This window comes from Jaculus jaculus, chromosome 16 (genome assembly GCF_020740685.1).
Source record: "Jaculus jaculus isolate mJacJac1 chromosome 16, mJacJac1.mat.Y.cur, whole genome shotgun sequence".
Classification (NCBI taxonomy): Eukaryota; Metazoa; Chordata; class Mammalia; order Rodentia; family Dipodidae; genus Jaculus; species Jaculus jaculus.
Window position 1 is genome coordinate 60,189,976 of NC_059117.1, and position 27,792 is coordinate 60,217,767.

The 27,792-nt window shown below is 39.9% G+C and overlaps 1 protein-coding gene across 1 annotated transcript; it reads right to left on the bottom strand.

The window, feature by feature from the left end:
• Positions 1-27,792, bottom strand: LOC123455291 (zinc finger protein 420-like). Its single transcript, XM_045135664.1, has 5 exons — positions 27,523-27,792; positions 23,421-23,547; positions 6,711-6,803; positions 2,876-4,384; positions 1-461 (listed from the first exon to the last, which is right to left on the bottom strand). Exons 1-5 carry the CDS (start codon positions 27,790-27,792, stop codon positions 1-3), a joined length of 2,460 nt encoding a protein of 819 aa, XP_044991599.1.

The window sequence follows — 27,792 nt, forward strand, 5'->3', positions numbered from 1 at the left end:
TTATGACTTGGAAAAGAAAATTTTCCCACATCTATTACTTTCATAAGGCTTCTCTCTTGCATGAGTTCTCTGATGCCTAGTTAGTCTTGACTTGGAAATGAAAGTTTTATCGCATTCAGTACATTTGTATGGCTTCTCCCCTGTATGACTTCTCTGATGTTTATTAAGATCTGATTTACCATGGAAAAGTTTCCCACATTGATTACATTGATATGGCTTCTCGCCTGTATGTATTATCTGGTGCACAATAAAATGTGACTTGACGATGAAAGCCTTCCCACATTGATCACATTCATATGGTTTCTCACCTGTGTGAATTCTCTCATGCACAGCAAAATATGACTTGGAGATGAAACCTTCCCCACATTCATTACATTTGTATGGACTCCGGTCTGTATGAGTTTTCTGATGCTTAGTGTGCCGTGACTTATAGATGAAAGCTTTCTTACATTTGTCACACTGCAGCAGGGAAATCAGGAGCCAGGGAACAAGGAAACAGGAAACCAGGAACCTAGGCCTACTCCTGCCACATGTGTGTAGGGTCCTAGTCATATATGTGCAAGGTCCCCCTGCCCCACACCAGTATGAGAAGCTGAGTTGGAGAACCAAAAATAGGTCAAGTTTTATGTACACAGACATGAAATAAAGTTGGATGAGCACTCATTCGCAGCTTAAAAATACCATGTATCATACAAAAATAAACGCAATTTTCTTTTTCTAAAATTTTTTTAATTGTTGTTAATATTTTCCATGATTATAAAAAAATATCCTACGGTAATTCCCTCCATCCCACCCCCAAAACTTTCCTCTTTGAAATTCCATTCTCCATGATATTACCTCCCCATCTCAATCATTGTACTTACATATATACAATATCAACCTACTAAGGACATCCTCCCTTCCTTTCTCTTCTCTTTACATCTCATTTTTAACCTAATTGCCTCTGCTACTAATTGTTTTCCTTCTCACACAGAATCCCAATCATCTGTAAACACACATTTTCTGATGTAAACGTAGCACTATGATGACAGGCTTTCTAGAATGTCTTTTCTTCTTGTTTCTGATAATTTTTATTGAAAAATTCAATAATTTCAGACAATAAACCATAATTATCTCTCTGCACACGTTATCCTTTTCGGCTCCATCCTCATCTATCCCCTCCCCCGCAATTAGTCATTTATGTTGATGTCATCATCTATTCTTCCTTCTATGATGGTCTTGAATAGGTAGTGCCAGGCACTGTGAGGTCATGGATATCCATGCAAGTTTGTGTCTGGAAGAGTGCATTGTAGTGAGTCTGTCCCTTCCTTAATTCTTACATTCTTTCTGGCACTATTTCCACAATGGACACTGAGCCTCGGAAGGTGTGACAAAGAGGTTTCAGTGATGACTACTCTTCTGCTATTTTCTAAGCACTGTGGTGCCTTCTGAGTCATCCCCGAGCTCACTGCCATCTGAAAAGAGAAGCTTCTCTAACCAAAAGTGAGACTACCATTAATATATGGGTATGAACATTAATAGAAGTGCATATTGGGCAGTTTGATGAGCTTAATATATGCAGTTAGCCAGACACCAGCAGGTGTTAAAAGCCTATGGCTCATGACCTGCTCATAGATATTCAGTATCATGCAGGCATTCCCTCCAATGGACTGGGCCTCCAGTCCAATTAAGAGAGCAGTTGGTTTGGCCACATAACAGACATGTCACTATTGCCCCTGTTGGCTCACTTGGCCTGCTGGCCCCACTTAAGTCTGTAATGCCCACTGTTATTTATTTCCACGGATGAATTCGCTCTCTCCCATACAGCTGCATGCAGCTAAGCTTTTTCTAGATTTTGGTCAACACTGACAGTTTTCTAGTCACAATCTATGGCATCTGAATGCACCATTATCCAAAAAAGTAGATTTCCATATTGCTTATTCATACCCTCTAAGATTTTAATTAGCTTTCCCCCAACATTTCCTTTACTCAGTTTCTTCCATTGTTGTCAGCTATGCATTAGCAAAACTAGTAATTTATTCATCTCCTTACATATATAGAATACCCCCTTTAAATTGTCCCCTCTCCTCCCTTCCTAATAGCTCCTTTCTAGCTTTCTGGCCTCTATAACCATGTTTTATTCAACTCACATACAAATACAAGTATTTGTAGCAAGTATCCACATATGACAGAAAACATGTGGTCCTTTACTTTCTGAGCTTGGTTTCTTCACTATGTATAATCTCTTCCAGGTCCATGTATTTCTCTGCAAATGTCACTTTTTTGATTTCTTTACCAATGAACAGAGCTCCATTGAATAAAGGTACCACATCCTCAATATCTACTCATCAGCTGAGTGATATCTAGGCTGGTTCCATTTCCTAGTTATTGTGAACAGAGTGGCAATAAACAAGGATGTTTACGTTTATTAAATGAGATACAAAGTCTGTCTTTACTTGCAGTGTAAAAAGTGTCTCATGTGTCATGTTTTACAAATTTGAGTGAAAACCTTTCTTGCATTCCTCATAAATACAGGATTACTGCATTTGGTGTTCTCTAATATTGGCTGAGGTGTTTTATTTGGTAGCCATCATACCTTTATAGGACCTCTCTCGATTATGATTTCTCTGATGCATATGTGAATATGAATTAGGGAATGACATTCATTAAATTCCATTAAATTCTAGCCTGGAGTAGCTTTGTGGTAAAGAGCAGTATATCTATGGGTATACATTATTCATAGACTCATTAATGTGATTACTAACACATATGAACTCTCTGGTGCATTGTTGGATGTGAATTCTGGAGCAAACTTTTTCACATTCATATGGATTTTCACATGTATGCATATAAAGTCATGAGTTGGAAAAGAAAATTTTCCCACATCAATTACTTTCATATGGCTTCAATCTTGTATGTGTTCTCTGATGCCTAGTGAGTCTTGACTTGAAAATGAAAGTTTTACCACATTCAGTACATTTATATGGCTTCTCCCTTGTGTGACTTCTCTGATGTTTATTAAGATCTGACTTACCATAGAAAAGTTTCCCACATTGATTACATTGATATGGCTTCTCGCCTGTATGTATTCTCTGGTGCACGATAAAATGTGACTTGATGATGAAAGCCTTCCCACATTGATCACATTCATATGGTTTCTCACCTGTGTGAATTCTCTCGTGTACCGAGAAATATGACTTGGAGATGAAACCTTTCCCACATTCATTACATTTATATGGACTCCGATCTGTATGAGTTTTCTGATGCTTAGTGAGCCGTGATTTAGAGATGAAAGCTTTCCCACATTTGTCACATTCATATGATTTCTCACCTACATGAATTCTCTTGTGACTATTGAGATTTGACTTGGAGATGAAAGCTTTGCCACATTCATTACATTCATATGGCCTCTCACCTGTATGAGTTCTGTGGTGTATAATTAGGTGTGACTTAGAGATAAAAGCTTTTCCACATCCATTACATTCATATGGCTTCTCACGTTTATGAGTTTTCTGGTGCATAGTAAGCTTTGACTTTAAGATGAAAGTTTTCCCACATCTATTACATTCATATGGATTCTTCCTTGCATGAATTCTCTGATGATTATTAAGATATGATTTGGTAAGAAAAGGTATCCCACATTCCTTACATTCATAGGGCTTCTGATTTGCATGAATTTTCTGGTGACTAATAAGATTTGACTTTTGTAGGAAAGTTTTGCCACATTCATGACATGCATACGGCTTCTCCCCTGTATGGATTCTTTGGTGCTTTTTGAGATATGACTTGGTTATGAAACTTTTCCCACACTCATGACATAAATATGGCTTCTCCTCTGTATGGATTCTTTGGTGATTATTGAGATATGACTTGAATATGAAACTTTTCCCACATTTATTACATTCATATGTCTTCTCACTTGTATGAGTTCTCTGATGCACAGTCAGTCGTGATTTGAGGATAAAAGCTTTCCCACACTGCTTACATTCATATGGCTTCTCACCGGTGTGAGTTCTCTGGTGCACAGTGAGCCGTGACTTGAAGATGAAGGCTTTCCCACATTCATTACATTCATATGGCGGCTTACCTGTATGTGTTCTCTGGTGCACACTGAGATTTGACTTCGACGCAAAAGCTTTCCCACATTCAATACATTTACATGGCTTCTCTCCTGTATGGATTTTCTGATGTGTATTATGGTCGGATTTAATAAGGAAAGATTTCCCATGTTTATTGTATTTATATGGCTTCTTACTTTTATCAGTTCTCTGAAACATAGTGAGTTTTGGCTTTTTGTAGAACACATTCTCATATTCATTATATTCATACGGCCTCTCAGCATTCTGGCATTGTATAAATTCATGAAGCTTTGTCCAAATGATTTTCTGTTGACTTTTTAATTCTGCTGTGAAACAACAACAAAAAAAAGATTTTCTACATTCCTAATGTTATATAAAGCACTTGATTTCTAACAACTTTCTCATAGTTTGACATGTGCTATATATTAAGAAATAATAGCTCAAAACAGTTGCATTCATATGATTTTCCTCTTGTTACTTTTATTTAATAAATTTGGTCATATTATAGATCAAAGCCCCATTCAGATTACATTCAGTGGTGTGATTCCTGACACAAGCCCTGCCTTACAAATTTATACCCAAACTAATCAAAGGATTTCCTTTATGTAATACTAATTTTATTTTTTTTATTTTTTTATTATTTTTGGTTTTTCAAGGTAGGGTCTTACTCCAGCCCAGGCTGACCTGGAATTCACTATGGAGTCTCAGGGTGGCCTCGAACTCATGGCAATCCTTCTACCTCTGCCTCCCGCGTGCTGGGATTAAAGGCATGCGCCACCACGCCCGGCTTACTAATTTTATTGGCAGTCATTTGTTAAAATATGTCTATGTGAAAATAATGTTCACAAAAATCTACAGTTGTATTTATTGTATAATTGATAATAATTTTCTCTCATTTTTCTGAAGGGAGCCATTCTAATTTGAGGATTATTAATTTTAAGTGTAATAACCTAAGTATATAAGAAAGTTATCACTTATTGCCATTTCCACTTAGTTGGCTAAGTGATTACACTTCAATTCTCCATGTACTAAATTGACACTTTATTGTTGTTTGGTTCATTTGTCAAGATTAAAGCAATATTCTGCTAACAAAGACATAGAACATTTTTTTTGTGCTATGTTCTGTTTCTACTCCCTCCAATACTCTTTAGTGTGTGCATGTGTGTAAATATGTATTACAAAATGCATGTGTGATACTAAGAGGAGAAGCTGGGTGTCAGTTCTCAGCTTATATGAAAGGGTCACCTGTGGTATGCCATGATATTAGGCCTGTGAATTTTGGGCAATACTTAAATGTCTAGTAGAATCTGGGAAACATAACTCAGGTTAGCAAGCATAAGCAATACACACAATTTCCTCACTGAGTAATCTCTAGAAACAATATTGATTTCCTTACTGGCTGAGGACAGAACTTTTCTACAGTTTTATCACTATTGGCATCTACTGATAATAGATGTTAATTCTTGTCTTCAATTAATGTTATTCTGGAAAAAGGAAAACAAAAATAGTGCATGAGAGTGACAAAGTAAGTACAATCCATACTAGAAAAAAATAGTAATTAAAAATGAGTAATTAGTGTAAAATTTAGGAGCTGGAGAGATGGTGCAGGGGTTAAAGATACTTATGTGCAAAGCATGATGGCCCACATTTAATTACCTACTACTTAATACACCCAAAAGCACAAAGTGGATCATGTGTATGGAGATTAATGCAGTAGCAGGAGGTCTGGATTTGTCCATTCTCTCTCTTTCTCTCCTGCTCCCTTTATTCTGCTTGCAAATAACGAGAGATAAAAACATTAAAAGTCCAACATGAAAGATGTCATAATATGAAATAAAGTGAAAACAAAACTGGGAAAATAGTTGAAATATTAATAATAATGATGAATAAATTGGAGAAACACAATATCCTTGCTCCCTAATATTAATTAATATTAATATTAATTTTATATAATATTAATATTTCCTTTCTTCATGATCATCAGCAGGCAATGTGGTTGAATCTTCACCATATAGTTTGAGACCAACAAACTCTCTAAACCTTGGTGACCCCTAATGCCAAACTTGCTCAGTGATTCTAAATTTAACTCTGTTAAGAGTCCACTGCTCCTACTTGTGTCTATATGGGGACATTTATCTAATCTCTTATCTTACGATCTCTGATGCTCACATTTCTATTTTAGTGAATTTCACTGTTGACTATAACTATGTAAAATACTCTTATGGGTACTGATTTCTCACCCTGTATCAGTATTATGAGCACAACCACAATGTTATATAAACACTTTCCTTCTTTAAGGTGTTTAAGGTGATTTAATCACAGCAGTGAGAAATAAACTAATTATATTTAAAAACACAGAATATGAACAAGGGAGAATTTAGGTCAAATGTGTAACACATAATATTTTACATGGCAACATCTAGAGGGTATTAAATCTGAATGTCTAAGAAAATATTCTCCAGTGTCAGAAATGGGGTGATGGGTAGACATGGAGAAAGCTTTTTGGAAAGTGCTCAAAATATATTACTATATCACAGTGATAATAAGCTTTAAAATTTGGGGGGACAAAAGTTGGTGAATATCACTTCACATGACCAATCCCAATGAGTTCTTAGCTCATGGACCTCCTTTTCCCAGTATGTGATCACTTGCCTGGAAGTCTCTGAATTGAGTTTTCTTCTACACTCCATGGTGCAAATCCATGCTCCAACTTAAAAATCAAAACTGGTTTGGTCCTACAGTTCCCTATAAATGGGAAATAATATAGAAATTATGCCAATATGTTAAAGAATGTGGAATCATAAGAGATAATGCCTTCATTTCAAGAACTGTCTTTGAGTAGGAGAACTGTAAAGTTTCCTTACTGGGCGTATACTCATGGTGTCCACTACCTGAATATTACTCTCCAGTGGAACTAAGTACCATGATACATAAAAAAAATGATTTTTTTTTAATATAGAAGGTCTCACTCTACACAAGCTGACTTGAATCTGACCCTGTAACACCAGGCTTCCCTCAAACTAATGATAACTATTGTACCTCTGCCTCCTCAGTGCTGGGCGTATACCACAACATCCAACTAAAAACATTGATTACAAGGAAAGTTCCCTTCCTTGACCCTGGCCTGGTATTAATCATACCACCACTGGTTGCCATGGAAAGCGGAGCAATGGCAGCCCAAAACAGCTAGCTCTCAAGTTGCCATTGCCCCAAATGGAGCCTTACAATTGGCCAGTCCAGGCAGACGAAGTACAGGAACTACAGACATTAACCATGACAAATTCAGGCAATACTCAGCAAGGTGCAATTCTTCAGCATGCAGAGACCTCTGATGGGCAGCAAATACTTGTGCCCAGCAACCAGGTGGTTGTGCAAAATGCATCAGGAGGTGTGCAGATATAGAAGTTCTGTACCATACCATAGGTACTTTGCTGTCACAAGCTGTAGTGATGATATCTCCCTCTTACATCTGTTACATCTCAGCCAACTAAGACAAATGACCCCCAGTTATTAAGAGAAATAATGTTGAAAAACAGAGAAGCCACTCGAGAATTTTGAAGAAAGAAGAAAGAGTCTGTCAAATGCCTGGAAAATCAAGTTGCAGTCCTAAAAAATAAAAATAAAACTCACACAGAAGAGTGAAAAACTATGAAGGATCTTTATTCTCATAAAGTGTTTGATTTTTTTTTTAAAAAGAAAGTATTTTTGTGGACTGGCTTAAAACTTACATGATTTATTTTTAGTGGAGTATAATAAATTAAAAGGTCATAAGTGCAGCTAATTTATTTTTTGTTTTCTTTTTTCGAGGTAGGGTCTCACTCTAGCCCAGGCTGACCTGGAATTCACCATATACCCAGACGAACATGGTGGCACATGAATCCAGAGGTCGTTTAAAGTGGCAAAGGTCACAATGTCACGTTCTCTATCTCTGTATATGTGCTGCTCTTTCATAATTAAATAAGTGAATAAAAAATTGTTTTAAGTTTTTTTGTTTATTTTTATTTATTTATTTGAGAGTGACATAGAGAAAGAAAGAGACAGAGAGAGAGAAAAAAAATAGGCACGCCAGGGCTTCCAGCCACTGCAAACAACTGCAGATGCCTGCGCCCCCTTCTGTTTGCCTACAAAGCCAAAGATTCCCGGTTCAATTCTCCGGAAACCAAGTAAGCCAGATGCACAGGGTGGCACATATATCTGGAGTCCATTTGCAGTGGCTGGAGGCCCTCGCGCAACCATCTCTCCCTCTCTGCCTCTTTCCCTCTCTCAAATAAATAAAGAAAATACACTTTTAAAAAAAGAACGATGGGCTGGAGAGATGGCTTAGCGGTTAAGCGCTTGCCTGTGAAACTTAAGGACCCCGGTTCGAGGCTCGGTTCCCCAGGTCCCACCTTAGCCAGATGCACAAGGGGGTGCACGCATCTGGAGTTCGTTTGCAGAGGCTGGAAGCCCTGGCACGCCCATTCTCTCTCTCTCCCTCTATCTGTCTTTCTCTCTGTGTCTGTCACTCTCAAATAAATAAATAAGTAAAATTTAAAAAAAATTTAAAAAAGAATGAGAAGCATGCCGTGGTGGCGCACGCCTTTAATCCCAGCACTTGGGAGGCAGAGGTAGGAGGATCACAGAGAGTTCCAGGCCACCCTGAGACTACATAGTGAGTTCCAGGTCAGCCTGAGCTAGAGTGAGACCCTACCTCAATAAAATAACAAAATAACAAAAATAAAATAAAAAAAAGCATGAGCCAGAAATTTGTTGGGGAAGATTTCTATTAAAGAAATGAATTTAGGGACTTCCAGATGAGATGGCGGCATAGGTACCACACCAAAGCAGCCTGAGGGGGGGGCGGGGAGAGAAGCAAAAAAAAAAAACAGCAAAATGTACACTTTTACTAAAAAGTGAGGAGTATAGGCAACTGAAATAACAGTAGAGAAGTAGGAGAGATCCAGAGCATCCAGAGCCCACACAGGCTGGCAGAAGCGACTCCAGCAGGTCCGTGGGAACCCGGCGGCCCACTCCCACTGCCAGTGCCCAGCTCCAGCAAAGAGAGCAGCGGTACAGGGACCCGGCCACGCCTACTTGAACCAACAGCGGGACCCAAGCATGACTGAGACCAAAATCATCCCAAAGGTAACTGCGATTACACCAGGTCAGTACCCGCCTACGAAACCTGGTATATAGGCCTGAACCTGATGGATAGTCAGATTTGCCATTAGTAAATAAGCTGTATTTTGGGCTCGTTATTTGTCGCTTCTTGATTTATAGTGGCTTTGTTTCCTCTTCTATTATACATTAGGGACATACTATACATTAGGACATATAGGACAGGAAGAGATCAAGTTATCATTGTTTGCAGATGACATGATTCTATATATAAAGTACCCTAAAGACTCTACCAGCAAACAATTAGAGCTGAAAAACACCTACAGTCATGTAGCAGGATACAAAAGAGACACACAGAAATCAGTAGCCTTCGCATATGCCAACAACAAACGCACTGAGGATGAAATCAGAGAATCACTCCCATTCACAATTGCATCAAAGAAATAAAGTACCTTGGAATAAACCTAACCAAGGAAGTAAAGGACCTCTACAATAAAAACTATAAAACACTCAAGTGAGAAATTGCAGAGGACACTAGGAAGTGGAGAAACATCCCTTGTTCCTGGATTGGAAGAATCAATATTGTGAAAATGGCAATCTTACCAAAAGCAATCACTGCGACCTCATGAAATTACAAAGATTTTGACTTCAAAGGACAGTGAATAAGGCAAACAGGCAACCTACAGAATGGGAAAAAATCCCTGCCAGCTATATATCTGATAGAGAATTAATATCTAGGATATACAAAGAACTCAAAAAGTTAAATAATAAGAAGTCAAACAAGCCAATTAAAATATGGGCTATGGAGCTAAATAGAAAGTTCTCAAAAGAAGAAATACGGATGGCGTAAACAGCATCTAAAAAAATGTTCTATATCCCTAGTCATCAGGGAAATGCAGATTAAAACTACATTGAGATTCCATCTCACTCCTGTCAGATTGGCTACCAAGATGAAAACAAATGATCATAAATGCTGGTGAGGATGTGGAAAAAGATGAACCCTTTGACACTGTTGGTGTAAATGCAATCTGGTCCAGTCAATGTGGAAATCAATGTGGAGGTTCCTAAGACAGCTAAAGATTGATCTACCATATGACCCAGCTATAGCACTACTAGGCATATATCCTAATGATTCACCTCATTTCCTTAGAAGCATGTACTCAACCATGTTCATTGCCACGCAATTCAGAATAGCTGGGAAATGTAACCAGCCTAGATGTCCCTCAACTGATGACTGGATAATGAAGAGGTGGCACATTTATACAATGCAGCTCTACTCAGCGGTAAAGAAAATGAAGTTATGAAATTTGCAGGAAACTGGATAGATCTGAAAAGGATTATACTAAGTGAGATAACCCAGGCCCAGAAAGCCAACCACCGCATGTTCTCTCTCATATGTGCATCCTAGCTACAGATGATTGGGCTTCTGTGTGAGAAGGAAAAAACTCAGTAGCAGAGGCCAGTAAGCTAAAAAAGAGATATAAAGGGAAGAGAAAGGAAGGGAGATGGGTAACTAATAGGTTAGTATTGAATAAACAGAAGTAGAAGACTAGATTAACGGGGTGAAAAGGCCCAAAGGGAGGTCAGGGGAAGACACTGAGTAAAGGAAAGTTGGAGGGAGGGCTAAACAAAACCTAAGAGGATATAAATAAATCATATGGAATCTTCTGGTTTTAGAAAAAGGAACACTCAGTAGCCATAGGTCATTGCTAGAAAATTTTCAGTGCCAGGGATGGGATACCTTCTAGTGAGTTGTTGGCCAAGGAGGTCCCTGATGCCCCAAAAACATTATAGGCCATTGCCAAGGCCCTTGGTTTCCAGGAATAGATGGTAAGACCATACTGCTGAAGATTCCACATACTTGGGCTGCAAGGCCACTGAGAAATCCTGCTGAAACTGAGCTGATAACCTCTTCCATGTAGACCAGCTGACAGAAAGCTGGAAGAAGCCACTCTACATGTAGTTCAATGGGAGAAAGAGATACCACCACTGCCAGTCCTATAATTGGCCAGCCAGAGCATATGAGCCAACCGGTGCAATAGTGGCACGTCTATCATGGTGGAAACCAACTGCCCTCCAATTGGTCTAGAGGCCTGCTCCATGGGAGGGATACATCCCTGATACTGAAAAAGTAAAACAGGGGTAGTCATGAGCCCTAGGGGTGTAACGTCTGCTGATGTCTGGATAAATTTATATACTATGCTTATCAAACTGATCAGTAAGCACTCTCTTAATATTCATACCCTTATATTAATGCTACTCTCACTTTGGTTTGAGAATTTTCTCTTTTTAGATGGCAGTGACCTTGGGACGACTCAGAAGGTACCATGGTGATAGTAAGCAGAGACTGGAGTACTGAGTAATATCTCAATCACACCTTCAAAGGCTCAGGGTCTAATGAGGAAGAGGTTGCAGAAAGAATGTAAGAGCCAAAGGAAGGGCAGGACTCCTTACAACGTGCTCCCTCCAGACATAAAATGGCCTGGATATCCATGACCTCACAGTGCCTGACACTACCTACACAAGATCATCATAATAGGAGGAAAAGATCATGATATCAAAATAAAAGAGAGACTAATTGAGATGGGAAGGGGATATGATAGAAAATGAAACTTCAAAGGGGAAAGTGGTGAGAGGGAGGGTATTACCATGGGATATTTTTTATAATCATGGAAGATGTTAATAAAAATTAAGGAAAAAAAGAGTAATGCAGAAAAGAGGCTTTACAGCTAAATTGATACGGCAGAGGGAAAATTCATATTATAAAACAAAGAAAATTCTAATAAGTTCAAGAGGAAAGACCAAATAGACATATAAAAGAAGACCCACTATAGGAACTGGACAGTAAATTGGAAACTATACAAATACAACATCCAAACCACAGACTCAGTAAGCTCAATGAAAGCAAAATTCAGAATGAAACAAAAAAAATGTATATTTATTCCCGCAATAAATGTATGACAATCACTTTATAAATTTCATTCTTATCTTCAGCAAACTCCTCAACAAATGGACTGCAATGAAAGGTTGCAAAATGTGCAGACCCAATTGTGAATCTCTCCAAAACCCAAATAAAGATGGACAGAAATGTTACATGCATATTTGATCCTCATTGTCTGCAACTTGCATGGTTTGCACATGTGTGCATGCATGTATACACACAAACATACTTGTAAATTCAAATAAAAAAATTCTCCACTTCCGGTTAAGATGGCGGCATAGGTACCACGCCAAAGCAGCCTAGGGGGGAAAAAGACCAAAAAAACTCAGCAAAATACACACTTTTACTAAAAAGTGAGGTGTATAGGAAATTGAGGCGGCAGCGGAGAAGTGGAAGAGTTATAGAGCATCCAGAGCCTGCACAGGCGGGAACAGCGGCTCCGGGGCGGCTCGGCCACCGGACTCTTGGCTCGAGCTGCAGGACAAGCCAGGTGCGGGATTTTCCCCTCACACCGCGCTCTCCGCAACTCGGGAAACATGAAGGGAGAACGGCAGCGAGCAACGGAGGGAGGAGCAGACCGCGAGGTAAAAGCACACGTGGAGAAGCGATACAACCAGAGCAGCCGCGGCTCCCTCCCCTCCCCCGCCACCTGAACCTAGCTCCAGCGAACACAGCAGCGGCCCGGGACCGGCCACGCCAACTTGGGCTGACGGCGGGACCCAAGCAGGAGCAGAATTCGGCAGCAACTTCAGCGGCTCCAGCACCGGTACCAGCGGCCCCAGCAGCAGCGGACCCAGGAGCGGCAGCGGTGGCAGATCCCGCAGCAACGGCTTCGGGGTGAGCAGCGGCGGTGGACACGGCAACGGCAGCTTCAGCAGCGGTGGTGGCTCCGGGGGTGGCAGCTACAACAGCAGCAGAGGCGGCAGCAGCAGCTCAGTTTGCCCCGTAGGAAAAGCAAGTGCCCAGCTCCAGAAATCAGAACAGCAGCCCGACGACCCAGGCAGCAACTTGACTGAGACCACAATCACCCAAGGTAACTGGGATTGCACCAGGGAAGGGTCTCACTTGGTCACAAGCTGACTTGGATACCTCAACAGACCAGAAATCTAAACCTCTTCATTGATAGAGGATCTGGTCATTATAATAACTACTCTTGCATACATACTCGGGGCTGTTTTTGATTGAATGTCTACAGTGTTTAGTTAAATTTTAGAATCTACCAGTATTTTATTCCACTCAGCCGGCTTGAATACTCCTATAGCAGGGAAACTCAACCCCTAAGAACATCTTTGTAGATACTCTGAGAGTCTTAAGAGCCACACCTAATACCTTAAGGTCCTACCCTGAAAATATATTACATCAAATCAATTGATACAGCTAAGAATACACAGCTAGCTAGAAAATCCAAGCATTAACTTAATCCAAGATGCAAAAATATATACATTATAACACAAGAAACACTAAAAAGCAAGACGATATAAATCCACCTAAAAGTATTAATGCATCAGAAATGTCCTCCAGTGAGAAAGAGTTAGAGGAAATGCCTGAGAAAGAGTTCAAAAGAATAATTATAAATATGTTCAAAGAGGTCAAAGAACACATGAAAACAATCAAAGAAGAAATCAAAGAGGAAATCAAAGGAATCAAAGAAGAGGCAGGACACCAATTTAATGAAATAAAGAAGGCAATACAAGACATAAATAGAGAAATAGAAATAATAAAGAAAAACCAGTCAGAATTACTAGCAATGAAGAACACAGTTAATGAAATAAAAAACTCTGTAGAAAATCTCACCAGTAGGATGGATGAGGGAGAGGACAGAATATCTAAGCTAGAAGATCAGGTGGCAGACCTAATGCAGTCCAACAAAGAGAAAGACAAACTTATAGAAAAGTATGAGTGGGAATTTCAAGATATTCGGGACACTATGAAAAGATCCAATATAAGAATTCAGGGCATAGTAGAAGGAGAAGAACTCCACTCCAGAGGCATAGTAGGCATCTTCAACAAAATCATAGAGGAAAATTTTCCCCAAATTGGGAAAGAGGTGCCAATACAGATACAGGAAGCCCTTAGAACCCCAGCCAGACAAAACCCAGAAAGAAACTCTCCTCGCCACATTATACTCAAACTTCCAAACACACAAACCAAAGAAAAAATATTGAAAGCAGTTAGAGAGAAAAATCAAGTTACCTACAAAAGCAAGCCCATCAGGATTACAGCAGATTATTCAACACAAACTTTTAAAGCCAGAAGGGCTTGGAGTGATATATTCCAAGTTCTGAAAGATAACAACTGTCAACCAAGGTTACTTTATCCTGCAAAGTTATCCATCCAAATAGATGGAGAAATAAAGACATTCCATGACAAAAGCAGGTTAAAGGAGTATCTGAAGACAAAACCAGCTCTACAGAAAATACTTGATAGAATCCTCCATGCTGAACAAAAGGAAAAGCACACATATAAGGAACCTAGAAAAAACCAGCTATACTCAAATACCAGTTAACAGAAGAGAGCACAGGTAGAACAAGTAACACACACACACACACACACACAAATGGCAAACATAAATACACACCTTTCAATAATATCTCTTAATATCAACGGTCTCAATGCCCCAACGAAAAGACATAGATTTGCAGACTGGGTTAAAAAGCAGGATCCTACAATTTGTTGTCTCCAAGAAACTCACCTTTCTACAAAGGATAGACATTATCTTAGGGTGAAAGGTTGGAAGACGGTGTTTCAAGCAAATGGGCCTAGAAAACAAGCAGGGGTTGCTATCCTAATATCAGACAGGGTGGACTTTAGTCCGAAGTTAGTCAAAAAAGATAAGGAAGGTCACTTTATATTGATTAAGGGCACACTCCAACAGGAGGACATTACAATCCTAAACATATATGCACCTAACATGGGGGCTCCCAAATTCGTCAAACAAACACTATTAGAACTAAGGTCACAGATAACACCAAACACAGTGGTGGTGGGTGACTTTAACACCCCACTCTCATCAATTGACAGGTCATCCAGGGAAAGAATAAACAGAGAGGCATCTGGACTAAATGAGGTCATAGAAGGAATGGACCTAACAGATATATACAGGACATTTCATCCAAAGGCTGCAGAATATACATTCTTTTCAGCAGCACATGGAACATTCTCTAAAATAGACCATATATTAGGACACAAAGCAAATCTTAACAAATTCAGGAAAATTGAAATAATTCCTTGCATTCTATCTGACCACAATGGAATTAAACTACAAATCAGTAGCAAGAAAGGCTATAGAGCATACACAAAATCATGGAAACTAAACAATACACTACTAAATGATGATTGGGTCAATGAAGAAATCAAAAAGGAAATCAAAAAATTTACAGAGTCAAATGATAATGAGAACACAACATACCAAAATCTCTGGGACACAATGAAGGCAGTTCTAAGAGGTAAATTTATAGCCTTAAGTGACTATATTAAGAAATTAGAAAGGTTGCAAGTAAACGACCTAATGCTTCGCCTTAAAGCCTTGGAAAAAGAAGAACAAGGCAAACCAAAAAGTAGTAGACGGGAAGAAATAATAAAGATTAGGGCAGAAATTAATGAAATAGAAACAAAAAGAACAATCCAAAGAATTAATGAAACAAAGAGTTGGTTCTTTGAAAGGATAAACAAGATTGATAAACCCTTAGCAAATCTGACCAAAAGAAAGAGAGAAGAGACACAAATTAATAAAATCAGAGATGAACAAGGTAACATCACAACAGATTCCAGAGAAATTCAAAAAATTATAGGGACATACTATAAAAGCATATACTCCACAAAGTATGAAAATCTGAAAGAAATGGATGATTTCCTTGATCTATATGACCTACCTAAATTAAATCAAAATGAGATTAATCACTTAAATAGACCTATAACAAACATGGAGATCCGAGCAGTTATCAATAATCTCCCAACTAAAAAAAGCCCAGGCCCGGATGGATTCACTGCTGAATTTTACCAGTCTTTTAAGGAAGAGCTAACACCATTGCTTCTTAAGCTTTTCCAGGAAATAGAAAAAGAAGGAATCATACCAAACTCCTTCTATGAGGCCAGCATCACCCTGATACCAAAACCAGGCAAAGATAGAACAAAAAAAGAAAATTACAGACCAATCTCCCTCATGAACATAGATGCAAAAATTCTCAACAAAATATTGGCAAACAGAATACAAGAGTATATCAAAAAGATCATTCACCCTGACCAAGTAGGCTTTATCCCAGAGATGCAGGGATGGTTCAACATACGCAAATCTATAAATGTAATACATTACATAAATGGGTTGAAGGACAAAAATCACATGATCATCTCATTAGATGCAGAGAAAGCATTTGACAAAATCCAACATCCCTTCATGATAAAAGTCCTACAGAGACTGGGAATAGAAGGAACATATCTCAATATAATAAAGGCTATTTATGACAAGCCTACAGCCAACATATTACTAAATGGGGAAAAACTGGAAGCTTTTCCACTAAAATCAGGAACAAGACAAGGGTGTCCACTGTCCCCACTTCTATTTAATATAGTTTTGGAAGTCTTAGCCATAGCAATAAGGCAAGAGACACACATAAAAGGGATACAAGTTGGAAAGGAAGAAATCAAGTTATCATTATTTGCAGATGACATGATTCTATACATAAAGGACCCTAAAGACTCTACTGGCAAGCTGTTAGAGCTGATCAAAACCTACAGCAATGTAGCAGGATACAAAATAAATACACAGAAATCAGTAGCCTTTGTATATGCTAACAACAAACACACAGAGGATGAAATCAGAGAATCACTCCCATTCACAATTGCATCAAAAAAAAAAAAAAATACCTTGGAATAAACCTAACCAAGGAAGTAAAGAATCTATACAATGAGAACTTTAAAACACTCAAGCGAGAAATTGCAGAAGACACTAGAAAGTGGAGAAACATCCCTTGTTCCTGGCTTGGAAGAATCAATATCGTGAAAATGGCAATCTTACCTAAAGCAATCTACACATTTAATGCAATCCCTATCAAAATTCCAAAGGCTTTCTTCATGGAAATAGAAAAAACAATCCAAAAATTCATTTGGAATCACAAAAAAACTCGAATATCTAAAATAATACTGAGCAACAAAAAAGAGGCTGGTGGTATCACCATACCTGATTTTAACCTATACTACAGAGCCATAGTAACAAAAACAGCATGGTACTGGCACAAAAACAGACATGTAGATCAGTGGAACAGAATAGAGGACCCAGATGTAAGCCCAAGTAGCTATAGCCACCTGATATTCGATAAAAATGCCAAAAATACTCATTGGAGAAGAGACAGCCTCTTCAGCAAATGGTGTTTTGAAAACTGGATAAATATCTGTAGAAGGATGAAAATAGATTCTTCGCTCTCGCCATGCACAAGAATTAAGTCCAAATGCATTAAAGACCTTAACATCAGACATGAAACTTTGAAACTGCTAGAGGAAAAAGTAGGGGAAACCCTTCAACATATTGCTCTTGGCAAAGACTTTCTGAATACAACCCCAATTGCTCAGGCAATAAAACCACAGATTAACCACTGGGACCTAATGAAATTACAAAGATTTTGCACCGCAAAGGACACAGTGAAAAAAGCAAAGAGGCAACCTACAGAATGGGAAAAAATCTTCGCCAGCTATATATCTGATAGAGGATTAATATCTAGGATATACAAAGAACTCAAAAAGTTAACTAATAAGGAATCAAACAAGCCAATCAAAAAATGGGCTAAGGAGCTAAATAGAGAGTTCTCAAAGGAAGAAATACGAATGGCATATAAGCACCTAAAAAAATGTTCTACGTCACTAGTCATCAGGGAAATGCAGATTAAAACTACATTGAGATTCCATCTCACTCCTGTCAGATTGGCCACCATCATGAAAACAAATGATCATAAATGTTGGCGGGGATGTGGAAAAAAAGGAACCCTTCTACACTGCTGGTGGGAATGCAATCTGGTCCAGCCATTGTGGAAAACAGTGTGGAGGTTCCTAAAGCAGCTAGAGATTGATCTACCATATGACCCAGCTATAGCACTCCTAGGCATATATCCAAAGGACTCATCTCATTTCCTTAGAAGTACATGCTCAACCATGTTTATTGCTGCTCACTTTATAATAGCTGGGAAATGGAACCAGCCTAGATGTCCCTCAACAGATGAGTGGATAATGAAGATGTGGTACATTTATACAATGAAGTTCTACTCAGCGGTAAAGAAAAATGAAGTTATGAAATTTGCAGAAAAATGGATGGACCTGGAAAGTATTATACTAAGTCAGGTAACCCAGGCCCAGAAAGCCAAGCGCCACATGTTCTCCCTCATATGGGGATCCTAGCTACAGATGACTGGGCTTCTGTGTGAGAATGAAAATACTTAGTAGCAGAGGCCAGTAAGTTGAAAAGGAGACATAAAGGGTGGAGAAAGGAAGGGAGGAGGATACTTAATAGGTTGATATTGTATATATGTAATTACAATGATTGTAATGGGGAAGTAATATGATTGAGAATGGAATTTCAAAGGGGAAAGTGTGGGGGTGGGGAGGGAGGGAATTACCATGGGATATATTTTATAATCATGGAAAATGTTAATAAAAATTTAAAAAAAAAAAATTCTCCATAAACTGACAGGGAAGTATAATGACACAAATAATGTCACATATAACAGTGGTTCTCCCAATAATGTATGCAAATACCTAAATTATTTCTACTAAGATCTGAAAAAGAACAAGGATATACTCTTCTACCACTTCTCTGCAATACACTATGGAAATCTTAGCAATGAAAATAGTTTAATTGTGTAACACCTTTCCAGTATGCACAACGCTGTATATTCAACTGAAAAAATATGAAGGAGCTGGGTGTGGTGGTGCACACCTTTAATCCCAGCACTGGGGAGGCAGAGGTAGCAGAATAGCCGTGAGTGTGAGGCCACCCTGAGACTTCATAGTGAATTTCAGGTCAGTCTGGGCCAGAATGAGACTCTACCTTGGGAAAAAAAAAAAAAAAAAAAGAGGAAGAAGAAGAAGAAGAAGAAAGGAAGAGCATGCACATGCCCAACCCAGTGAAAAGCTGCAGGAATAGAAGCCAGGTAAAGGATTTTCCACTCAAACCAACCTCCTCACAAAGTCAAGAAACCTGGTAAGATGGTGGTATAGTAGCCACATGAAAGTAGCCTAGAGGGGAAATAAGCAGGAAAAAAAAAAAAAAAACAGTCTTATGCTGAAAAGTGATTGTGTATAAGGAATTACCAACCAAAGCAGAGAAGCAGGAGAGATTCAGAGCTTTTAGCAAACAGGAAAGGAGCCAGAATCCTACTGAGATACAGGCAGCCCCAAGCCCATGTAACCCACTAAGCCCAGTGCAGAGCTGTAGGAGCAGAAGCCAGGTGAAGAGTTTTTCCAGTCACACAAAGCTCCTCGAAAACTCAAGAAACCCAAAGGGGAAGACAGCAGGGACCAGCTGATCAGCTGCTGAAGGAGGGCACAAACAGGACCAGATGAGCAACTCTGGTAAAACTCCAATAATCCTTCACAACCTCCTATCCCCCAAACACCAGTGTTTTGAGCCACTGAAGAACTCATCCAACCCCAGGCCACACAACATCCAGCACAGCTCATCAGAACTCCAGATCCAGTAATGGAAGAAGCCTAAACACGTCCACAATGCAACAGAGACAGATCAAGGTGAGCACTCAACACAGGTGAGACTGGAAGCCAAAATCCCCAAAGGTAATAAAGCCTACATACAAAAAAAAAAAAAAAAAGAAAGAAAGAAAGAAGAAACAGATCTCCACTGGATGTGCTAATCTTACCTTCCATATCAGAGCAGATTATGTATTAGATTTGATGCCCAGTGTTCTTGGTCAGCTTTACCATTCTTCAAGCTGTAGTTTGGTGTTGACTCTTGCCTTTGATGTTTCCTGATTTAATGGACCTTTGTCTTTTCCTTGTGTCATTACTAGGCTCAGGGTCTCACTAGGCCCCAGGTTGACCAGGAACCCTTTTCACACCAGAAATCTCAGGATTAAGGGTGTGGGCAATAAACATCCTTAGGGACTTAAGCTTTATTAGATTGTCTGGGGATTTTTTTTTCTTTTTTTTTTGGTAAGACTGTCTGGGGATTTTTTTTTTTTTTTTTTTTTTTTTTGGTAAGACTGTCTGGGCATTTTTTTTTTTTTTTTTTTTTTTGGTAAGACTGTCTGGGATTTTTTTTTTTTTTTTTTTTTTTTGGTGCTCTAGCCCACGGTGATCTGGAATTCACTATGTAGTCTCAGGATGACTACAAACTCTTGGTATCCTCATACCTCTGCATTCTGAGTACTGAGATTAAAGGCATGTACTCTGCTCTTATCTGTTTAATCTGCACTCTTGCACAAATACTAACTGCTGGTTTTTATTTAATGCGTATATTGCTCAGTTGAACTTTAGAATTTGCATGTATTTTGCTCCACCAAGCCTACTGGAATACTTGCATAGAAGGCAAACTCAACACCTCTGGTCACTTCTGCTGTTACTCTAGAAATGATATAAGAGCCACATCTGGCACCTTAAGCTCCTACCCAGAAGATATATAAAGTTGGATTTACACATCTACAAATACTGAAGGTAGTCAGAAAACCCAAGGGTCAAATTAACTCAAGATGCAAAAATCTCTACATTGTAATACAAAAAAAAAAAAAAAACAAAAAATCAAGACAGTACATTTCCCCCAAAAACTATAAATCCATCAGAATAATCTCCACTGAGATTACTTGAGATGAAATGCTGAACAAAGAACTCAAAAAAAAAAACCAAAGAGATTATATCAATTCTTATATCTATTCATACTCATGTATTAATGTTACTCCCACTTTTGGTTAGAGAAGCTTCTCTTCTCTGATGGCCGTGACCTCTCAGATGACTCAAAAGGCATCACAGTGCTGAAAAGGAGTGACAGAGGAGTGCTCAGCACTGAAATATCTCCATTACACCCTCCAAGGTCCTGGGCCCATTGAAGAAGAGGTCGCTGAAAAGTAAGAGCCAAAGGAAGGGTAGGGCTGTTTACAATGCAGTCTTCCAGACATAAAATGCCCCAGATATCCATGACGTCGCAATGCCTGGTACTACCTACACAGGATCCTCATAGGAGGAAAAGATGATGACATCAAAATAAAGGAGAGACTAATGAGAAGGGGGAGAGAATATGATGGAAAGTGAATTTCTGAAGGGGACAGTGGGGGAGGGGAGGAAATTATCATGGCTTATTTTCTATACTTATTGAACTTGTCAATAAAATAAGTTAAAAATAAAAAACAAGGAAAAGATAAAGTCATACCCTAAGATACAAGATGATGGCAATAAACAAAGTAATACAAATCATAAGGTGGAAGGTAGGCTACAAAAGTTTTCTTGCCTGTTGGTCCAATGGCTATATAGAGAGAAAAGAGACTCTTAGAAAAGGAGAAAAGCAGCCAAATGTGGTGATACACTCTTTGGCCCCCAACACTTTGGAGCCCTGTCTCAAAAAAAAAAAAGTTAAAAAGCTGATATTATGATATTATGGAGGGCATTATATGAAGTAGTATAGCTACTTCCTCTGATTTTGAAATAACTGTCACCAACTTAAAGCAATACTACTCTACTGAACTGCAAGTGACGTTTCATTACAATTACATCAATGAAATCAAGACTGATACACCAGTGACTCAGGTCTATGATAATAGCAATGCACTATCAACATTTCTCAACGAGACTGCCATAAATTTCTCACTTTAAATTCTAATTCGGTTTGTGTAGATTCTAGCCAGAAACTCATACAGGTTTTGACTTTCTTGCAGTATACATCCTTATGAGAGAAGTATTCATTCCCAGACTGGAAGGATGGATTAGGAGTGAAGGAAAGACCAAGGTTTGATATCCAATGACCCACATAGGCCGAATGCACAAGGGGGAACATGCATCTGGAGTTCATTTGCAGGGGCTGGAGGCCCTGGAATGCCCGTTCTCTTTCTCTCTCCCTCTTCCTCTGTCAAATAAATAAATAAATAAAAATAAAATACTTTTAAAGAAAGTATTTGTTCTGTAAGTAACCCTAATAAACTCATTCGTCAAGCTGGAATTGGCTTTTTCCTTTGGACTATCAAATCCTTCCATAATTGGAAAGAATAGATTTTATTTTTTTTCATTTCTCCCCAGAAAAGTCACTGGATATAAACAATGAAATATGACAGGCACAAAAACAAACCCTTACATATTCCCAGTACACTTGTGTGCCAGTTTAAATAGATTGCCCACAGTATATTCAAGACTTTATTAGTTTGCATTTTAGATCAGTAAGCACCTGCCTGGAGGAGGTATCACTGTGCACATCTTAGGTTACAGCCCTAAAGTGTGGTGGTGAATTTGCAATACCAATCTAAAGATATACAAAGTGCCTGGATTTCTTGAAGTGGGTTTGTTTGTGGTGTGGCTTTTTCTCTCTCTCTGCCTGGTCAGAGAGTTGGGGGCCAACTTCTTCTGCCATTATGGAACTTCCCCTGGATCTGTACATTTTCATAAATATTCCTTCCCCATAAATGTGTCTGGTTTCATAGTTGAACCCAGCAACCTAGAAGCTGTTTGCTACTACTTGCAAGTCAATGGTGACTTGAAAGAAGTAGAAAATGAAACAATAAAAAAGTAATTAGAGGGGCTGGAGAGATGGCTTAGAAGTTAAGCGCTCGCCTATGAAGCCTATGGACCCCGGATCGAGACTCGGTTCCCCAGGTCCCACATAAGCCAGATGCACAAGGGGGTGCACGCGTCTGGAGTTCGTTTGCAGAGGCTGGAAGCCCTGGCGCGCCCATTCTCTCTCTCTCCCTCTATCTGTCTTTCTCTCTGTGTCTGTTGCTCTCAAATAAATAAATAAAAAATGAACAAAAAAATTTAAAAATAAAAAGTAATTAGAGTATGGAATAGGAAAGGAAGAAAATGGATGGAAAGAGGATGGGTAGAATTAAGTGGGTACATACGGAAGAAGTAACTTATATTCTATAGTGCAGTAATAAGAACATATGCTACCAATAAATTTTTATTATAAAACAGCTACAGTACTTTTTAAATGGTCCCCATACAAGTAATAGCTGAGCTGATGGATTCTGATCATGATGTATGTGTACTGCAAGTCCACACTGTTCTATACAATGTGTCAATTTAAAAGTACAATATGAAAATAGTATTAAGCATTAGTAATAATACTGATGGCTATTAACCCCAAAGAAAGTAACCATTACCCATTGTTTCAAGGGATTTTAACTCACCCAAGAACACCAGGCTGTGGTAGTTTTCCAGCATCACATCCCTGTAGAGGCTTCGCTGAGCAACATCCAGGTCCTGCCACTCTTGCCAGGTGAAGTCCACAGCTATGTCTTCAAATGATACCAACTCCTGTAAGGAAATATTTCTATTCAACCTAGGACTACAGGGACTCCCACAGAGTACTGTCTGCTGTATCATGGGAGAAAATACTCAAGACAAATCTCTTGCATGGGTCTCATTGTAGACATTTAAGAAAATATGATTGGAAAACTGTTATGGAATAGATAGACTGAAAAGTCGTATGTTGAGGCTGGTGGCATTACACTGTATGTCCAGAGGATGCAAATGCCATGAGTCCAATTCCCAACATTTACAGAAACACACTGTTAAATTATGGATCATAATTCAACATGGGGCCTGATAATCAATGTAGGGGTCATAAGAAAGGTGGCAAAACTAAAAGGATTCTAAACATACAATGAACAAATTTAACTCAGAATCAAATATATAATACATAATGAATCCTATGAGTTTTGGGCACCATTCTCCCATGTTGCATCAGGTAAATTCACTGCAACCTATATTGGAAACCTACATAAGCACATTGCACTGTGCATGCAACTCCAACCCCTGGAATAAGCACAACCCGAAACATCTTGGCTCAAATGTATGTTACAACTGTCAGTGTTTAGAGTAGGATTTTTTTCTTCTCATATGACCATATTGGTTTACTAACAGACAATGAGTTTTAAAACCTACTTCTTTACTAGCTAATAATATATACATTAAAATTGAGATTTTCAGCAAAAAATATCTTATAGACATGGATATTATATCCATAAGGAATACATTGTTGTAAGAAAAATTTCACTGCCTGGGTGGGATGTGGTCCAGATGGCATCAGAATATTATAGGTTACTGCCAAGGCTCTTTATTGTCTATCAGAACTTGATGATAAGACTCTATTTTTGAAGACTCTACATACCTGATCTGCAGGACACTAAGAAACCAAGCTGGAGGCCTCATCCATGCTGGCTAGCTGTTAAGATGCTGGAAATAGCTATGCAGCCAGTTGGGAGATAAAAGTCATGAACGGTGTTTATAACTAATGGACCATGCAAGCTCTATCAATGGCTGGTCAACCAGGCCAAATGTTTCAACTGGAGCAGTAGTGCTGTATCTTTTATGGGGGAAACCAACTGCTCTCTGATTGGGCTTGAGGCCTGCTCCATAAGAGGGACTTTCTACCTGAAACTGAAAACCTAATCAAAAGCCTATGGCTGGGAAGGTCATGAGTACTACAGGAACACTACTTCTATTGTCTTGCTAAATTGATATAGTGTGCTCACCAAACTGTCTTCGAAATACTTATGTTCATGCCCCATACTACTGGTAGTCTCACTTTTGGTTCAGCAAGCTTCTATTTTTGGATGTGTGACCACTGGGGTGATTCAAAACTCTCAAAAGTACTAAAAAGTAACAGCAGAATATTTAGTACTAGATGATACATCTCTATCATACACTCCAAGGCTTAAAAAACAAAAGAAGTGCCAACAATACTATCTTCCAGACACAAGCTACCCTTGATATTCATGAACTCACAGTGGCTGATGCTACCTACAGAAGACAAAGAGAAATCAGTAAAAAGTAAATTAATTAGAAAACTAGAGGCTCACTCAGTAAGAAGTCTGTTGGTACGAAGACACCAAGAGCCTTGGAGATGAATTCTTGGTGAGAGGGCAGGCTAAACCCAGATAAGCCCAGGTATACAAGGCTGACAAACCAGGACAGGTCTGGACTGTAAGGACCCTCATCCACCTTGCTGATAAAAAGTCTCTTCAACTCAGGCAGGATTAGGGTGCCTTGTGCAACCATGTTCTGAAGCCATGATCTGTTCTAAGTTGTACAGAACCAACATGCTGAACGACCCATGGATGTGATATCATTTCCCTGTATATGGGGCCCAACAACTCCTCAACCATGCTGCCTCACAGCTACTCTGCAGCCCCTGAAACTCCTGGAGGAACTGTGGGCCCCGGAAGCTCAGGACTCCTATGTGCCAGAGGCTGCACTGTTCCACAGGTGCTGCCACAGATTGGGCACATATGTGGTGTAGACATGAGGAGACAGCTCCCATCCCTTTGAGTACTTCAGGGTGACTTAGCCCCCAAAAATAAAAGGTAGAAATGTTCTTGAGCCTGCCCTTGCAGTCTCTACTTTGCTAGAGATCAGAAAGAGCTATGATTTTAATTATTTATTTATTTGTTTGTTTGTTTATATATTTGGTTTTTGTAGGTAGGGTCTCACTCTAGCCCAGGGTGACCTGGATTTCACTATGTAATCTCAGGCTGGTCTCCAAGTCAAGGCAATTCTCCTACCTCTGCCTCCCAAGTGCTGGGAATTAAAGGCATGGGCCACCAAGTCCAGCAGAGCGCTGATTTCTTTTATCTGTTCCCTAAAGGAGTTCCCAGGATCTATTTTTCCAAAAAAGAATCTGAATTTCTTTCTATGCAGAAGTTCCCTTTTTTGTTAGAATTAAGACTCCTGGAAGGATTTAAACTGGTTTTGGCATTTTAGTCTGTAATTATGAAACTTTTCAGTAAAACAGTTAAAAAAACTGAACAGGTAATGAGACAAGGTGGCACAGGCATCTAGAGTTTGTTTGTGGTGACTGGAGGCCCTGGTTCACACATTCTCTATCCCTATCTGCCTCTTCCTCTATTAAATAAATAAGTAAGTAAGTAAAAGAGTAAATAGTGAGGGGCTGGAGAGATGGCTTAGGTGTTAAGGCGCTTGCCTGCAAAGTCAAAGAACCAAGGTTCCATTTCCCAATTCTCACATAATGCCATAGGTAGAAGGTGGTACATGTGTCTAGAGTTCATGTCCAGTGGCTACAGGCCCTGGGGCACCCATTTATCTGTCTCACTTTCTCTTTCTAGCTCTCTCACATAAATGAACAAATAAATAATTTTTAAAAATAAAGGTAGTGAAAGATACAGACAGACAAGAGACAGATGGGCCAGTGACAGAATGAAGTGGGGTCACATTCACATGTCTCAATTACGACAGTGGAAGTTACAGAGATTCAGAGCTAACAGCCTACAACACACACTGAGAAGTACACACAAATCTGTTCATGTGAGCTGTAAGGCTTTGAGAGGCTAAAACATGGTTTAGGAAATGCAGGGGAATGCCTGCCCTGAGGAAGTGGGTTTTCTGATCAGGAAGGATAAGCAGAGTTTCTTCTGTTCAGCTGCTTACACGTTACTTGGTGAAACCAACTTTACAAACCACCCCAGACTATGGCCACACTGCTACAGTTTCAATCTGCTATCAAACCATGACTAGATAGTACATCTTGACCCAAATCATGGATATGAGTCACAAGCTCCTTTTTATCTAGATCAGTAACACCACAGATTCCAACAACATGCTGCTACCCTGAAGCCTTCATACACCTCTGCCTGTTGACTGAAATCTGCCTGTGAAACCATGACAACCTCACTACAGTAGGGTGAGTAGCTTCCTGAGGGTCAGTAACAGGTGGGAGTCACTTAAGATCGACAGCCAATGTGGGGGGAGGAGGGAGGGAATTAACATGGGATATTTTCTTTATAATCATGGAAAATGCTAATAAAAATTAAATTAAAAAAAAAAAGATCGCCAGCCAAGAAGCAAAGTTTAGGTTACAAAGGATGGAGTTCTGAGCAGCTAGGCGACAGGATGGAGCCTGATGACTTAGAAACAAGTATAAGACTATGTAGCAATTCAGTTACACAAGCACAATGTTACAACAGCCTGCAAATCAGATATGAGGGCTTCAGGAAGTGTGGGGTCTGGGAGTCCTGGGAACAGAAGCCAGGAGCCAAGTGACGCGGACAATGCGGAGCCAGGGAACAGAGTTACACGTCATGAGGTGTCACCTTTCTCCTCTGGCATGTAGGAGCCACTCTCGCCCGCGCCGTAGAACCACAGGAGAAGCGCGGAGTGTGGGCGCCCGATCGCGAGCTCGGCCCGGGGACGGGGCGGCGGAAGACGCGGAGCCCAGGCCGCCGTGTACACCGGCCGCCGCCAGGCCCGCCCCGGACCGGACGTCACACTCACCATGTCCGGCGTCCCCAACGCCAGCGGCTCCGTCCGCTCTGCCGCCGCACGGTGGCTCGGGCCGCACAGTGGGAACCGAAGCCCCCAAACTCCAGGAAGGAAACGGTCCCGGCGTCCCCGAGCTGCAGGACGGGCCGCGCGCTCCGACACAAAGGCGCGCACTGCGGAAGCCGCCCCGCCCGCCGCGATCCGGGTGGACCGCGCGCCCATTGGACGAGCCCCGAGCCCCGCCCCCGGCCCTGACTGACAGCGGGTGGACAGCGCGCCCAT

Bases quoted from the DNA above. Each gene is read 5' to 3' on its own strand.
- LOC123455291 (XM_045135664.1), bottom strand. From the start codon at position 27,792: ATGGGCGCGCTGTCCACCCGCTGTCAGTCAGGGCCGGGGGCGGGGCTC. The intron at 6,804-23,420 runs GTGAGTTAAAAT...TCCCATTTATAG, and splicing joins CCACAGCCTGGTGTTCTTGG to GGAACTGTAGGACCAAACCA. The intron at 4,385-6,710 runs GCAAGTGATCAC...GTTGTTTCACAG, and splicing joins CTCAATTCAGAGACTTCCAG to CAGAATTAAAAAGTCAACAG.